Source organism: Lagopus muta, chromosome 7 (assembly GCF_023343835.1).
Source record: "Lagopus muta isolate bLagMut1 chromosome 7, bLagMut1 primary, whole genome shotgun sequence".
In the NCBI taxonomy this organism is placed as follows: Eukaryota; Metazoa; Chordata; class Aves; order Galliformes; family Phasianidae; genus Lagopus; species Lagopus muta.
Window position 1 is genome coordinate 33,035,843 of NC_064439.1, and position 15,789 is coordinate 33,051,631.

Consider the following 15,789-nt stretch of genomic DNA (forward strand, 5'->3'; position numbering starts at 1 on the left):
CTTCAATTTTTCCCCCAAAATTCACCTTCCTGTTTATTATTAAATAATTAATATTAATTAATTTATTAAAAATATTAATAGTGAAAGTAAAAAATGGAAGATTCAAAAACCTTAAACTCCTAATTTTCAGCTCAGATGTGTTACATTACATAGAAAGCTGTTCCAAAGTAAGTCCCAAATTCCAGAGGATTCTTTCTACTGCAACATGGAGCAGCTGCTTCTGCTGAAGCTCACGCAAGCAGGCAGATTCTAAGGATCTAAGGTAGGCTAACAACTTTTCTTGCTGAAAGAATTTCTGGAAATCTGTTCCAAGTGGTGTTACAACAAAATTATAGAATAGGATTTAGTATCTGAGCAGGATTATTTCATTACTTTGCAACACGGTACCTATATCCATTCTTTAACATAATCTACTGAACTGGATATGCCTTGAGCAACAGGGATGTTGAAACCTAATAAAGCAACTGTTTTTTATGTCTGTGAAAGTTGTTGGAGACCACAAATTACTCATTTCTGAATAAATATACTTTCAAATTCTATGAAGGAGATGTATAACCTCACTCACCAATTCAAACAAGGATGTTTGGACAAAAGAAAAGAATGAGAAAGCATGTCTTTGCCTTGGGAAAGGGGATCCAAGTAAAACAGGGAGAAAAGTGTCAAAGAAAACTATCTGCCCTAGAAATGCTCCACAATCTTCTGCAGGAACAATAGGTAGTGGGAAAAGGACTGAAGTCATGGATGTTGCAGACTGTTAGGGAAACTCAGGCAGAGAATGTGTGTGCAGAGCTTTGTATAAACATTACCAAACTGTGGAGCTCTTAGAGCAGGTCCAGAGGAGGGCCACTAAGACGATCAGAGGGCTGGAGCACCTCTCCTATGAGGAAAGGTTGAGGGAACTGGGCTTGTTTAGCTTAGAGAAGAGAAGGCTCCGGGAAGACCTCATTGTGGCCTTCCAGTACTTCAAGGGAGCATATAAACAGGAGGGGGAATGGCTGTTTACAAGGATGGATAGTGATAGGACAAGGGAGAATGGTTTTAAACTGAGACAGAGGAGATTTACGTTAGATATTGGGAGGAAGTTTATCACACGGAGGGTGGTGATGCACTGGGACACACTGCCCAAGGAGGTAAATTGTTTGTCCCCAGGGATGAACTTCTGAAGAAACATTCTTGAACCAAAACTTTTCAAGGGGCTTAAATGAGATGGCTGGTAACCCTCTTATTTTCTGAAGCAAGAAGAGAGAAATTGTGTGCAGGAAACTGTTTAGATTTCCTGTGAAAAAAACCCAAAACAGTATAGGTGCTGGCAATCCTCAAAATGTAGTCTATATTTTTTTGTTTTTGTTTTGTTTTGTTTTTCCCCAATAAAATATGAAAACAGAGGAGGAAGAATGAAAGTAGAAGAGTGAAGGAAAGATAGAGAAGGAAATTTTAAATTGAAAGTACAGTCAGTAGAAGAAAACAAAAAAATTATATAAAAGAAACCAAATAAAGCATTAATGGTTGCATTTTACAAAATGCATATAAGTTTGTGCATGTATTTCTTCTTCCCTGAAAATGAGCAGGGCTCCCTTCTCTCTATCCCTAGTTCCAAAAGTCCAAAACTGCCAAAAGTTCAGCTACTATTCTGGACATCCAGTAGTGCATGGAGACCAACTTGGCTATGGTGTCTCTCCTTCCAGCTGCCCCAGGGCCAGGAAGGGCCTGGGATCCTACCAAAATTGCTTACTGCTGAACAATGTAGCTCTGCTGCTGGAGGCAGAAACCTACTGTGCAGATGGGCCATTTTTTCCAAGAAATATCTGTCACCAGAGATCTCTGGCCACTTAGCTGGAAGAGGAGTGGTAGGGAGAGTGTTGAAACAGTGATAAAAATAAAAAAAAAATAAAAGAGAGAGACAGAAAGAGATCTCTATCTCCTGAATGTCAGACAGGGATATAGGAGTGGTATGATTCTGCAGAATGAAGCAATCCTATGGGATCTTCTGGCCTTGACTTTTTATAATGTGGTCACAGATGCTGCATGCTTCAACCCTCCTCCTTCCCCAAGCCCATGTTGGCTGTCCTTCTTGTCCTCACTGCAGTTTTATCTTCAGGAAAAGTCTCTCTGTTATTTTCCCGTTCTTGTCTCCTGGCTCCACAACTGATCCCAAGAATACAGTTTGTCCTCTGGGCTCCTCACCCACACAGCTGTGGTGGAAATCTGGGGGTGCTGCTGCCTGTCTCTTTCCCTGCAGTTGCTCGTCCCTGGCAAGCAGAGGGAGGCTGTCCTCCACATCCCATCCAGCCGGGAGCAGTCTGCAGGGGCTGAGTGCTTGCACACAAGGAAGGACTCTTAAGATCCAAGCAGGAGCAATGGGAAGCAGCAGCAGCAATGAGCAGGCATGCTGCCAGCGTGATACTGAAGGGCCAATTTGAGCCCAACAGCCTCTAGCACGCTGAAGGTCTGAAGCTGAGGCTCCTTAGTGAAGGCTTAATTGTACGGACATACAGCACCATCATCCCAGTCATCATGGCAGCTCAACGTGTGTCTTCCCTTCTATGATGCCTGATGTGTTTGCTCACCTTTTAGAGTGGGATGCCATTTGATACAGGCCTGTTATTTACCCAGTAGAAATTTGTTTCTATCATTTAGGCTTTGTCATTCACAGGTTATCTTGACAGAGAGCAACAGTGTGTACTGCCAGCAGTGCCAATCTCTAGTGCATGTGAGATGGAAGGACAGAAGGAATCAGCGTGCACCAGCAAGCACAGCTGTTACACTAATAGCACTTGTTCTAGCCTAAACTCAGTGTGAAAGTACAGCTTGTTTTCCTCCCACAGCTTTATTCAGCACACCAGTAAACAAGGGAATCACAACCTTACACCTGCACAGGGAACACTGAAATCCTACAGTGTATATGGAAAAAATGCTCAAAGTCAACATGCATCAACGTGCAATAGAATGCTGGCACAAAACTGCAGTCCACTGGGGATATTTTCTGCTTAAGAAACAGTTTTGGAAGGAAAAACGTGTCCCCTATAATGCCTTTTAGTCATTTGTTTTTCTTCATCCTTGCCTATTTTTCTGCTGCTTGAGATGACCCTTGTTGGGAGAATCTAGACAGACTGCTAGAAGTGCCACATTACAAAGAATTCGGGTTTGTGACAGTTAGTTGCTCTTTCTGCTGAATCCTTTTAAAGCAAAAGGGATTGAGTTAATATGTTTTTACTGTATCAGTTCCTCTGCTCTACTGTTTCCCATGGCCTAGCAGAGGAAGTCTGACTGCCAAGTGTTTTCTCATGTTGTTTAATCTGATACAAAAGGTCACCTCAAGTGTCCTTTTGGAATTTGCTCTAGAGCTGAGTATAATAGGTGGCAGCCCCGAGAAGAATGTATGTTGCTAAACTTTAGAAATGTTTGGGGTTTTAGATACAAACAGATGTTTCCTTTTGGTAGCTTCATTTTCCGTGTAATATTCCAACAAGTATAACAGGCGTAGCTGAATCACAGAAGAACATTTTCCAAAAATTAATTAGCTTCACACACTGTGTCACCAGTAATGAGAATATGACTTCACAGTTGGGTGAAAGAAATCAGTAATTGTTTTGTTTAATCAGACCCCAGTTTAAATAGACAACCAATTCTTCTTAATATCCAGAACTAATTTTTGCAGTGAAAGCAGGAAGACAGAAAGACTGACTCATGTTCACGTTTGATGCAAATTGAAATTAGTAAAACTTGGGCTTCCTTGGGATTCACCATGCTACTCCAATTTGTATGCTGTATTTATGTTGATAAACTAAATATAGGAAAAACAAATTAATCTGAATAAACTAGTAAGCAACTAAGTTTTTATGCTGTAAATCTGCAGTCTAGATTTCTTATTAACATATAATAAGCAGTTTTAACTACATTGTCACATTTCTCCAAAATAATCCTTCTCTCCAAAGTGATACTTAGCTTTACGTAACTGCACATGGATAGCCAATAAAATCTTTCTGGATATATGGAGAGGGTTTCTGTCCTCTCAGGACAAACTATTCCGTACTACCTTTTCAGATGCAAAGCACTTGATCTTAAGAGGTTTATATGTGTGAGTCAGTCATAATGACTTCCAAGGAAAGGATGAGTCAGCAATATCCAGAATTTGAGGATACAATAAGGACTGTAGAAATATTAAACAAAAGCTATTAAAAACGCTTCAGCTTTACAACTAAGCACATAGAGCATCAACTCCAGCTACTGATCTCAAAACATACAGAGGTCATTCCATCTCTCTTTGGAGTTCTGATGTAATGACCCATTGGCTGTAGTTATGCTTAAATACTTAAGACAAAGGAAAAAGGGGCCGATTACACAGCAGGAAACAAATAAAGCGAGAAACAAACAAAGAAATAAATAAAAACAAAAGCCATCCCCCAAGGGGACCTGAGAAATACAGGCTAAAGCCAGCAGCATGCAGAGGAGAAGGATGTGCAAAATGAGAACAGTGTTTTGGAGAAGTACGTTGGTTTTGTAGATCCTCTGTGTGATGTATGTATTACTCCTGTCTTGATTATTCAGATTTATGAATAAAACCTCAGTTTCTGACTATTCCTGTCTGATTCTGACTGTTTTAGGTCAAAAAAGGACTGTCTGAAAAACAGGAAGCTACGCAATCCCTTTGATGTGCAAACCCATGCAGGCAATAAAAGCCCCCAACGCTGTCCAGGATGTCAGCATTTTATGGCCTTCTGTAAAGAAACTTAGGAAACTAGGTTCATCCAAAACAGAAAGATCAAATACACAGAACAGGGGAGCTCTGACAGCTATTCCCCTCTCAGGAGAGAGGCAGCAGACTTTCAGAAGAATCAGACCAAATTAGAAATCACTGGGGCTGTCTGCCAGGATTATTGTCAGCTGAATGGTAAAGCTTTAGGCAAGGAACACATTTTCTAAATTCATAATCCTTTCCTCTTGTACTTTGTTCATATGACATAATAACAGCACACATTACAAGCACTGGTTGTTCTGGACAGAAATGCAGACTGAGTGGTTACAGTAGACAGAACAGGTTAAAACTGAGAGTGGGAGATTCAGCTCTTGACAGCTCCTTGCAGATAACAAAGAAGAACAAAAGGCATCAAATAGTTCTTAGGAGTTAAATGGGGATGGTCACACATGAATTTGGGCAGCTATCTATATAATGGATAAAACGCTGAACTGGAATGCCTCCATCGGCCCACCTTTTGTGCATTTTTAAGGCATCATGTTTTCTATGCACCTGCAGCTTCTCAGGCTGGCTGCTCAGCATACCTTAAATACATATTTCAGTTGCTTTTGCTGTGTTACTGCAGAAACTTCCAGCCAAACAGAGAAGGAGGTAATAGCACGGGGGAGAAAACAAAGAATACTCTGGACAAAGAAAACAAAACAAGCAAACAAACTGATATGCCCTATAGGTAAAAAGTCAGTACTGGTGATGTTTTGCACATACTCAAATTGTGCAGCGTTCCCAACCTCAATAGCCAAATGAATATTCCACTGAATACACACAGTCGGATCCTGCCACTGCTGTTCGCCGTTTACAAAGTTCTAATCTAGAAGTTCTTTATTGCAACAATAATAAACAAGTTTTTTAAAAGAAAAAATAAAAAACAACAACTAATCAACCAACCAAAAAAAGTCTCCAACACTTGTTTCAGGTGTTAGGAAACCTTTTATTTTTCCTTTTCCATAGGTGACTGACTGCATATTGCAAATCCTTGTAGATTAAGATGATTTTCTATCATGATAGAAGTGAAAAGCTTAGAAGTACAAAGCTGTATGTGAGAACATCAGCAGTTTTCCAGGTACCGCTGTGCTAACTGGAATGGTTTTCATTTTTAGCGGATTGCATGAAGATGCACCATCGAACTGAAGCCCAGTATGCCTGAGGTGCACTTGCAAGGGTAAATTTAGCCAACAAATGCCTCCAAAATATATGTGTGTTTGTATCGTTACAAGCTAGCAGCTTGGAATTCATTACCATTTTCTGGATGGGACGTGCTCTAAGTACCTCTAAGTAAGATCTTTTTGATGCTGCCTTTAGTGTAAAACCTATTTATAGCTTTACAGTTGTAAAGCCAGCTTAGGTCAATATATATGTGTTACAGAATAAATACATCTTCTCACAGAATCACACAGTCACAGAATCACAGAATGGCCAGGGTTGGAAGGGACTTCAAGGATCATGAATCTCTAACCCCCTTGCCACATGCAGGGCCACCAACCTCCCCATTTAATACTAGCCATTCTAGGAGAAGGATTCTGACCCTGAATGTCTTTTCCATGTGAGCCATGAGAGTGGAAGGAAGGGATGTCTTGAGCTCCTGCTGGGACTCTGCAGTCTCAGTTCTTAGGGATATATCCGGGCCGGAAAACCAGAAGCCTCTGCGCTTGCCTTTGTGCCAGCAGAATCCTATCAGCGAGGTCACAGTGAGTCATTCCAATCACAAACTGCTTCTGAATAAAATAACTTCAATTTAAGCAGAAATTATTTAAAATTCATGTATTCCTTCTTCCTCTTTCTGAGAGCAGACTCCATTTAAAACAGGTGTTATCTCTATTTCAAATCAGACAAAACAAACAAAAATATCTAGAAGAATCCTATCCTCTACTTCTTCCTAATGCAGAGCCTGCTCTACGTCCTCCTCTCCATGCCCACAGTCAAAATTTATGATAGAATTACGTGGGCTAACCAGGAAAAAAACACAAAACCTCCATTATGCTGAGCTTTAAAAACAAGCTAAGAAAAAACAAATAACTGAAAGGATACCAGGCTAAATAGAATATCCCTAATGTGTTTTGCTGAAGGAGAAAGCACAACACTGCTTTTTAAGATGTTCAGAGTTAGGGTTCGGAATTAACAGTGATCATGAAAGATTCCCTCTTTTAGATAATTATCACCTGAGAAAGGTGTCTCCATGCCAGTTAACACTCAAGCTCATCTCTTCAAGCTGTATTTTTTCTTTTTTTCTTTCCTTTAGAGAAAGAGAGATTATTACACATGGATTATCAAATTAAAAATAAATATACCTTGAAGATCCAACACTGCGATATACACCAGATTGTAAATTATCATACATTCTCTTCAAATTCTTAGATTGTTCCTTGTTAATAAACATCCTTACTGTGTTTTCAGGCAGTTTTTTTCCAGCTATTTATTTATACTTTATTATCCATTTAAATTCCTATAGCCTTGTTTGTGAAAACAAATGAAATATAGATGTATTTATAAAAACATAGCAAAGAGCATTTATGTAAATAAATGTCCCTGCAATGATAGTAAGATAAATATTTGTGTTCGAAGACAATTGACTATTTTTCTACAGGAATTTAATTTCTATGGGAATTAAAACGTGTTTTTGAGAAAAGTCAACTTTTTATGGCTAAAAACACAACAACAGTATTGGGACAGGCAGCCAAAACTATGATATATTTAGAATAGAGCAAAAAGAACAAATCCAGCATCCAACATACACAGTTTCCTAACATTTAGACCATATTTCTACATAACAATTATCAGATTATAGATAACATCTATAGCAGCATCTCTCAAAAGAGTAGCCCAGATGAAAAATCAAGTATCTCACCGTATATACACAGTTTGGCTACTTGGTTTTAAAACTCAGTTTTTTAAAGCAAAGTTGCACTTGTGGACCTTGCACACCATACATACATCCTTGTTGGTCAAATAAATATGGCTTTAGGAAGTGAGAGAGTATTTCTCTTACTCAATGAAGTACTTTTCTGCAACTACATTGTACTGTGGAAAGAAACTGCAATTTAAATGTAGGTTTACTAATTAAATAATTATCCTGACAGAACTGAAGTAGACTCCTCTTCTTCCTATCAGTTCCTCACCTTCTCAGTCTCTCCCAGGAAACAGTAAGAAGGGAAAGGTAGGTTCAGTTTGCAGATCATTAACAATGTTCCAGTAAAGGTATGAACTCCTCCATATAGGATTTTAGTCTAATGAGAATAGTCTAGCTTTTCTTGGATTGAGGACACGTGGGATGCCAAGAGTATCTGAGACTCTTTAAGCAGCTTCCTGTCTCTGGCTGCATTTTTCCTGCCTCTGCACTGCACCCCTGCATATTGCCACTACCACTTGTGCAAATTGAGCAGGATCAAAGAAACTGAGCTGGCCCAAAAAAATCAGGGAGAAGAGGGGTAATGGGAAAGGTTATTTTCCTGGAGGATTAATTTTGGAGTTCACCTTCCAGCTGCACAAACAGCACTAGCTGACAGCAGAGAAGGGCCAGGGACTGTGAGAGTGAGCAGGAGGTGGGCAGAGGCAGCTGAAACAGCCAGGGCTGCTGCAGGGAAACCCTCCTACCACTTGGGAATCTCCTGCAGTAGTCCACTGAATTGGATAGGACATGATTTTCAGCCTGTGATAGATAACTTGCCCAGTGATTGCTTACTGGTGGAAGGGTGCTCCGTTCGCTCTTCCTCAGGTTTCCTAGACTCCTGCAGGAGACATGGCAGTAAAACTTTCTGATAGAAGGAACATTCTGATCACAAACTGATAGCATACACACCCATTCAGAAAGGGCTGTTTTTTACAGTCATTCTATTAAAAAGACCTTACCTTAAAAATGACACAGGTACATCAAAATACTACTGGTAAAAATAGAGCCATGTAAAATTAATAACATTCAGTTGCCAAATGTCACTGACATTTCTATTTCCTTGACCACCTGCTAGTCCAGACACCCCTGCCAAAAAAAAAAAAAAAGAAAAAAAAAAGAAAAAAAAAGAGCTGTAACATCTGTGCATACAGCTTAAGTATTCCTAAAGTTACAGTACATGTAACTTCTACAGAATCACCACATCAACTTTTTTTTTGTTAGGAAGATCTACATATTTACTTCTCCCAGGCTGGAACAACCAACCATTTCATTCCTGAAATTCAGAAAGAATCAGTGAATTCTTTCTGTGAAAGAATCAGTGAAAGAATTCTTAACTAAAACAACAGATATATGTCAATATGACATATTTGTATCAGTAGCCTGATAATACTGAATTGATATTATCTCACTCATAATTTTCAATTTTGTTTAGAAAGGATCATTAGTTCTTAAATGTAACAGCATCTGATTATTCTGCCTTGGGCCAGTGGTTTATCTGTCACAGAAATTATCATTTTAATTATTTTAGTGTTTGTACTATCCTAACATAGTACAACCCAAATAAACAACATGATGTATGGTGGAAAGGTGTGAGAGAATGAACTAAGAGAAACTCTGAAGAGCTGCAATCATAAAAATAAGCAGTCCTAGTAATACCAGGAAGTTACAGCTAGTCCATATATCTCAGATCACTCTTCAATCAATATAACACACCAGTTTTCCTTCAGCAAATGGATTTATTGATGTAACTTTTTATAACCATGTACAGCATCTATGCATCTCCCATTGGAAGAATATCCAGCGATAGAGCTAATGTTAGTGTAACACACAGCTTTACCCAACAATTCTCATTACATTTCTAACAACAAACAGTGGTGTACTCCACAGATGGTCATAAATGGCCAAAGAACCCAGATGATCAAAAGAATAGAAATGTAAGACTCTGATCAAAAAATAAAGAATGATTCTGGATTCCTTCGCTTTAAATTTTGTTCAGTGCTGTGTTCTGTAAGCGCTATGAATTTTATTCCACATACCAACAACTGATCTTGGCCTTTGATATTCACCAAAACTGCTGCCTGTCAAAATGAAAATCTGAAGGGCTTTTTGCTGCTGACTCGGGAATCAAACTAAAGTTAACTCTGAATTTTTCTCTCCGTTTAATAGGCAAAGGTCAAGACAAACTATCTAGTTCCTTTCCACTCCCCCTGATTGAATAAAAATCCCTCCAAACTTTAAAGTCTTGTTCTCTCCATTCAGCCACTGAATTCCAATTGAAGTTAGCAGTTACCAAGGTCTTTTGTAAACAGTTGATCATCTCAAAAGAAAGAAAAACTCCAAATTGTCTACTTGCAATTATGGTAATAAAGAACTTGTAGTCACAAACATCTCATGTCAGTGATGAACGTGTGAGATGAATGTTTCCAAAGACCACCAATTACCTCCTTCCAGCCATTCAGTTCAATGAGAGTTCATCTGAGGTTGCACATTAAATTCAAAGGAGAACAAGTAGTATCAGTGGTCTCAACAATTTACCAAACTCCATCTAGAACATTTGCATTTAAAGTGTAACCACAGTTTGGACATTTTTAATTAGTTCATTTTTAGACCACACAGAGAGAATTATTTATGTAAACTAAGCCACCATATCTAATAGTAACATAACAACATTCTGTAAATATTTAAGAAAGTAAAACTCCAAGAAAGTAGAGAGCAATTGATCATAAAATGATTAGCATTGCTCTACTAAGAGAAACAAAATTCCAATCAAAAGGAAAAACAAAAACAAAGCACACATACAGCTTAAACTTAATATACTACTGCACAAGAGTTTAACTTTAGTACTGCTCACTCAGCTACACAACACATAGAATCTAGATTAATATACAAAAATGTTTTATTTCACAGTGAGGTACATAAAGCTTCTAACTTTAGTAGGCTAAGGCTAAGAAAAGATTGCCTGTTATGATAGAGTTTCACATTTCTGACATATCCATAACAATTACTGTGAAGAAAGGCACCAATATTATTTATTCATTGACAGTTTGCTTCTGCATCCACTCCTTGAGGAATGAAGATGGATTATCTGAGGGTCAGTGACCTACTGACCATCATGGACCCAGAGAACTAAAACACACATTCATGCGTACAAGTACCCAACAGCATTTATTTAAAAAAAAAAATATCAAAAAAAGCTCGTTTGTAAACATATTACAAAATTCTGTTAGTTTTTTTCCTAGTGGTGTCAGCAATATATTCCTGTAAAACTAACCAGCTGTATTATTGTTTCCCGTTTACAAACAAATAAGAGAACACGCTTGTGCACATTAAATTGCCTCACATTCGAGTTAAAAAGGCACAGCATTCAAACCATCCAGCATGATACGGGCATTCCCAGCCCTCCGACTGACCTCCCGGCTGTATGGTTCGAGAGTAACAACATAGAAGAAAGACATTTAGTACAAATTGTTTATTAAGAAGGGCTTGCGCCTTGAAATGTCAGTTCAGACCATCCTTGTGCAGGGATGGGATGCTGTCAACTGCAGTCTGGGAAAACCACCTGTAAAATGTGACACTTAAATGTATGTTGGCATACATTTGGCAGAAGAATTGGCACAGCTGCTGTCGGTGGTAGTTCCCTCACACCAAGGCACGGGTAAGGTCACAGATGAGTTGTTTTAATGGGTTAGTGATGGTTTGCAAGGAAACAGACCTCGAAGGTGAGTAAACAAGCCCTCCACTGCCAATAGTCCCCTGCTTGGGCTATGGGCCTGGTGGTGGGTGAAGGCAGCGGCAACACCATAGCTCTCCCTCTTGCAGGCCGTGACCTTAGGGAGATGCATCACCCCCTCACCGACCAATGGTCGTCTCATCCGCTGCAGCTCCAGGCAGGCCAGCTGGGAGGCAGGCCTTCAGGCACAGGGCAGCTGGGAGCTGTAATTCAGCAGCTCAGTCGGCGAAGCGCTGCAGCAGGTGGTCATCACCATGCCGGGTGCTGCCACTGTCTACAAAGCGCTCGCAGGGGAACTCTATGAGGTCGGCCTCGCTGAGTGCACAAGCAGCACCACGGGGTGGACGGTGGGACTGGAAGCCCGAGAAGTCGGCGGACACACCGGTGCCCATGGAGCGGAGCGGCCGGCGGGTGGAGTAGAGCTGCCGTACATGAACGGGAGCCGCCTTCCGCCGCCGCCGCCCCAGCACCTTCTTCCGAAGCAGGCGGGAGGCCCAGGCGGCCAGCGCAGCAAAGAGCAGCAGCGCGTTGACCGCCAGCAGCACCAGCGTGAGGAGTTGCTGGTCGGGGCCGCGGGGCCCGCCCGCCGCCGCCGCACCGCCCTCGGGCAGGGTGACCAGCCCCGCACAGTGGTCCCGCGGCGCCACTGGGCACACGCGGCCGCCGAGCACACCCTCGACGCACACAAGGTAGGGGGTGTCCGGGCGCAGCTCTCGCAGCGTGGCGGCTGGCTCGCCGCGCTCCGGCAGATAGACGAAGCGCTGGAACTTGACGGCCGCGCCGAAGCGGTCGAAGAGCAGGCGGAAGCGCGCGGGGCCCAGCAGGCGGGGGCTACGGTGAGGCCGCACGGCCCAGCGCACCGTCACCGAGCTGGAGCCCACCGCTTCCACCGACAGGTTGCAGAGGAACAGCTTGTTGAAGTCGCACGGGTCAGACACCAGTGGTGGCACGCCGGAGGATGGCACAGAGCGGGGCTTGCCGCCGCGCCGTGGCCAGGCCACGCTGGGTGGTACCGGCCCCCAGGCCTTTGGGCGAGCAGGCGGCGGCGTGGGGCTGGGAGCCTCCGCCGCGCCCTCTGATGCCGCAGTCTCGTCTTCAGGCGCCTCCAGCAGGCGGGCAGTGGAGGCAGACGGAGGAGGCGCGCCCGGGGGCCCACGAGCCAACCCCACGGCCCTGCTGCTATTGGCACCCAGCCCCTCAGCGGCCGGCGGTGGGGATGCAGAGGGAGAGGCGCCGTCGAGGCAGGCGCTGCCGTCGGGCGGCGGCGGCAGCTGGCTGTCCTGCAGGTAGTCGAGGTACTTGCCAGCCAAGGCAGGCGGCAGGTGGCACTGCACGAAGACGGTGAGCAGGCGGCCCTGCGAGTGCCAGGACCCCAGCCAGTGCTTGAGGCCGCGGAGGCGGCAGTCGCAGCTCCAGACGTTCCCTTCCAGCTCCAGGCGGTAGAGAGCCGGGCTGGAGGCGAAGACCTCACCGGGGAGCGTGGCCAGTGCGTTGTCTCGCAGGCTGAGCTCCCGCAGGTGGCCAAGACGGCCAAAAGTGGTGGGGTGCAAGGCGGTCAGCGCGTTGCGGCTCAGATCCAGCGTCTCCAGGCTGCTGAGCGGCTCCAGAAGCGTGGCAGGAATATGGCTCAGCTGGTTACCCTCGAGGCGCAGCTCTTTCAGCGAGCCCAGCCCCGTGAAGGTGTCTGGTGCCAGGTGAGCCAGTCGGTTGCCACTGAGTGAGAGCTTGGCCAAGGCGGACAGGTGCCGAAAAAGCCCCCCTGCCAGCTGCTGCAGGCTGTTGCTGGCCAGCAGCAGGGTGTGCAGGGAACGCAGCGGGCCAAAGAGTTCCGGGTGACGAAGGGAGCTCTGCTGGTTCCCAGAGAGGTTAAGGAAGCGCAGCCTGGCCAGGCCGGTGAACGCCCCACGGCTCAGCCAGCGGATCCGGTTGGACTCCAGATGCAGGTAGAGCAAATTGGGCAGCTCCGAGAAGGTGGAGTCGCCCAGCGAGCCCAGCTCGTTGCCGTCCAGGCGCAGCTTGACCAGGCTGCTGAGGCCAGAGAAGGAGGCGGTGCTGAGGCGGCCAATCTCGTTGGCATTCACGTAGAGGATGCGCAGCTTGGCCAGCGCACTGAGCGTGCCGGGGGCAAGTGCAGGCAGCAGGTTGTTGCCCAGGTAGAGCTCCTCCAGCCGGCCCAAGCGCTCAAAGGCCTTGGGATGCAGCGAGCGGATCCGGTTGTACTGCAGGTCCAGGCGCTGGAGCCCGGCCAAGCGGTGGAAGTCAAAGGCAGAGATGTTTGCGATGAAGTTGCCTCCCAGGCTGTAGGTGAGGACATCCTGGGGCTCGGCGGCCTTGGGCACGGAGCGCAGGCCCCGGTTGGTGCACAGGAGGTGCTGGTGCTGCTGGCAGTCGCACGGCTCGGGGCAGATGGGCTCGGCCGCGGGCAGCAGCAGCAGGAAGACCGCGACGGAGCCCCACGGCACCATCAGGCGGAACCGGCGCCGCGCCCCCATCCCGGGACGAGCTGAGGGCTGCTTCCCCCGGCGGCTTTGTGTCCCTCCGGCATCCCACTGCTCCCCGGCGGCTGCTAATCGGCCCCTCCTCTGCTCCGCTCAGGACCGGGCTCCGCGCTAGGCGGGCGGGCGCCGCGGCCGGTGCGGGTCGCGGTGCTCGACACCATGGGCTCCCGTCACCGGAGCCGGCCGGGGCGGGGAGCGGCGGGAGGGCGGCGGGTGCCGGGCTCTGCCAGGGGCCGGTGCCGCAGAACGGAGCCGAGCGGCCGCCCGCTGCTCCGCCGGCTCTACCGGGGGCGGAGGGGGCGGGCGGAGCGCGGGGATGGGGCGGGCGGGGCGGGGGGAGCCGGAGAAAGACGAGCTCAGAAAGTGACCGAGAAAAACTCAGCGGAAATTCGTACTTCCCACACTGTGCCCTGGGGGAGCGGAGGATCGGATGGAGCGGGGGAGATGGAGCGCGGCAGGGAGGGAAGGGAAGGGGGCGGGAGCCCGCGGCCCGTCCTGGCTCGGCCCGGCCCCGGCAGCGAGCTGGGGCCAAAGTGGGAAAGTGGGAATTGGAACCGGCTGCGGCCGCCTAACGCCACATGGGCTGCAGACAGAGCTGCGCATCGGGAGGGGGAAGGGAGGAGGAGCACGCGAGCCACCCCCACCGCCCTCTCTCTTTTGCAGGTCGCGTTTAGGAACCTGCCAAAAGCAATAGTTACGGTTTGCCCCAGATTAAGGGCTGGGTTTTGTTTCAGCAGATGGGCAGTCGGAAGAAGCAGCCACCCGTAGCACCTCAAGGAATGAGTTTTCCTTCATCCTCTGCACCAGCCTGCTCGGGAGGTTCCCGGCACAGCGGCCAATGAAGATGTAGCTCAGCATCTTCAGCTCCATGAGGGTCTTTGGATGCTCTGTTGAAATAAACTCAGTTTTTCCAAAATTTCTCTCAGCAGTATCGAAACTCCAAGTGAAAGGAAAGTGTCAGAAAGCATGCTGAAAAGCAAGGAGGCTATGTACCCGTCCATTCACTGCCTTGTTTTTCTTTGCTGTTGGCATGGGTTTTATTTCCTAAGATACTGCCAGCGGGGTAAATGAGTGTGTATGGGCAGGAGGAAATGAGTATGTATGCAAGCTGTTTAAAGCTGTCACATACAACAAGAGAAGGGAGATAATGCCCAAAGTGCCATGTTGAAAATCCCATAAATACTTTGGAAACTGTGAAGTTGTGCCCAACCGTATACATTTGAATACACTTCTGGATCATGCCTGTTCTCACACCAGAAAGAAGGCTTCATATAGTGGTGGCTGTGTTTGTAGTGGCAGTATCAATGTGAGCAGATAGTGTGGTACAGGACTTTGTGCTGAGGCCTTGTTGCCCACGATTATGGAGAGGAACTACTTGGAGCTAACTCTGACTTAGTTCTTCGGTCTTGTGGTTGGAGGTTAAAAATCACACTCCAAATCTGCTCCAAGGATGAAGCAAAGTATTCTGCGTGGAGACTGTCATCAGATTTGCTTCAAAAGCACAGTATCAGGCAGAAGAAATCTTGAAGAAAAGTCATGAATCAGTCAATGAACTATCTCTATGAGCATCTTGATTCTTAGCTCCTGTAGTTACATGAGGCTTTATGAAGGGGAATAATTTTGTAGTGGTTACTGTGTTGTGCTGCTATGGGAAGTCATGTTTAGGACAGGAGAGGACATTTTAGATAACCTGGACAAATTCTGCAAATCAAGTGAGCAGCTATGAATTATCATGTGCTCTGTGGGAAAACCCAGTGTGAATAACAGTTTACTGGAATATAGTTATGGCAAGGTGGGTTGGTTAAAGGGAGTTTGAATTTAAAGCTAGAGAGGTGTGTGTTTTGTTGGTGTGTTTTGTTTTGTTTTGTTTTGTGAGAAATGACAATTACAGCAGACAGTCTTGATAGTCTAGAAGAGTAAG

The 15,789-nt window shown here is 45.4% G+C and overlaps 1 protein-coding gene across 1 annotated transcript; it reads right to left on the minus strand.

The window, feature by feature from the left end:
* Positions 1–9,340: 9,340 nt before the first annotated feature.
* Positions 9,341–14,150, minus strand: TRIL (TLR4 interactor with leucine rich repeats). Its single transcript, XM_048951355.1, has one exon. The coding sequence runs from the start codon at positions 13,860–13,862 to the stop codon at positions 11,589–11,591; it is 2,274 nt and encodes a 757-aa protein (XP_048807312.1). The 5' UTR covers positions 13,863–14,150; the 3' UTR covers positions 9,341–11,588.
* Between the last annotated feature and the right edge of the window lie 1,639 nt (positions 14,151–15,789).

Coding starts and splice junctions, on each gene's coding strand:
- TRIL (XM_048951355.1), bottom strand. CDS start 13,862: ATGGGGGCGCGGCGCCGGTTCCGCCTGATGGTGCCGTGGGGCTCCGTC.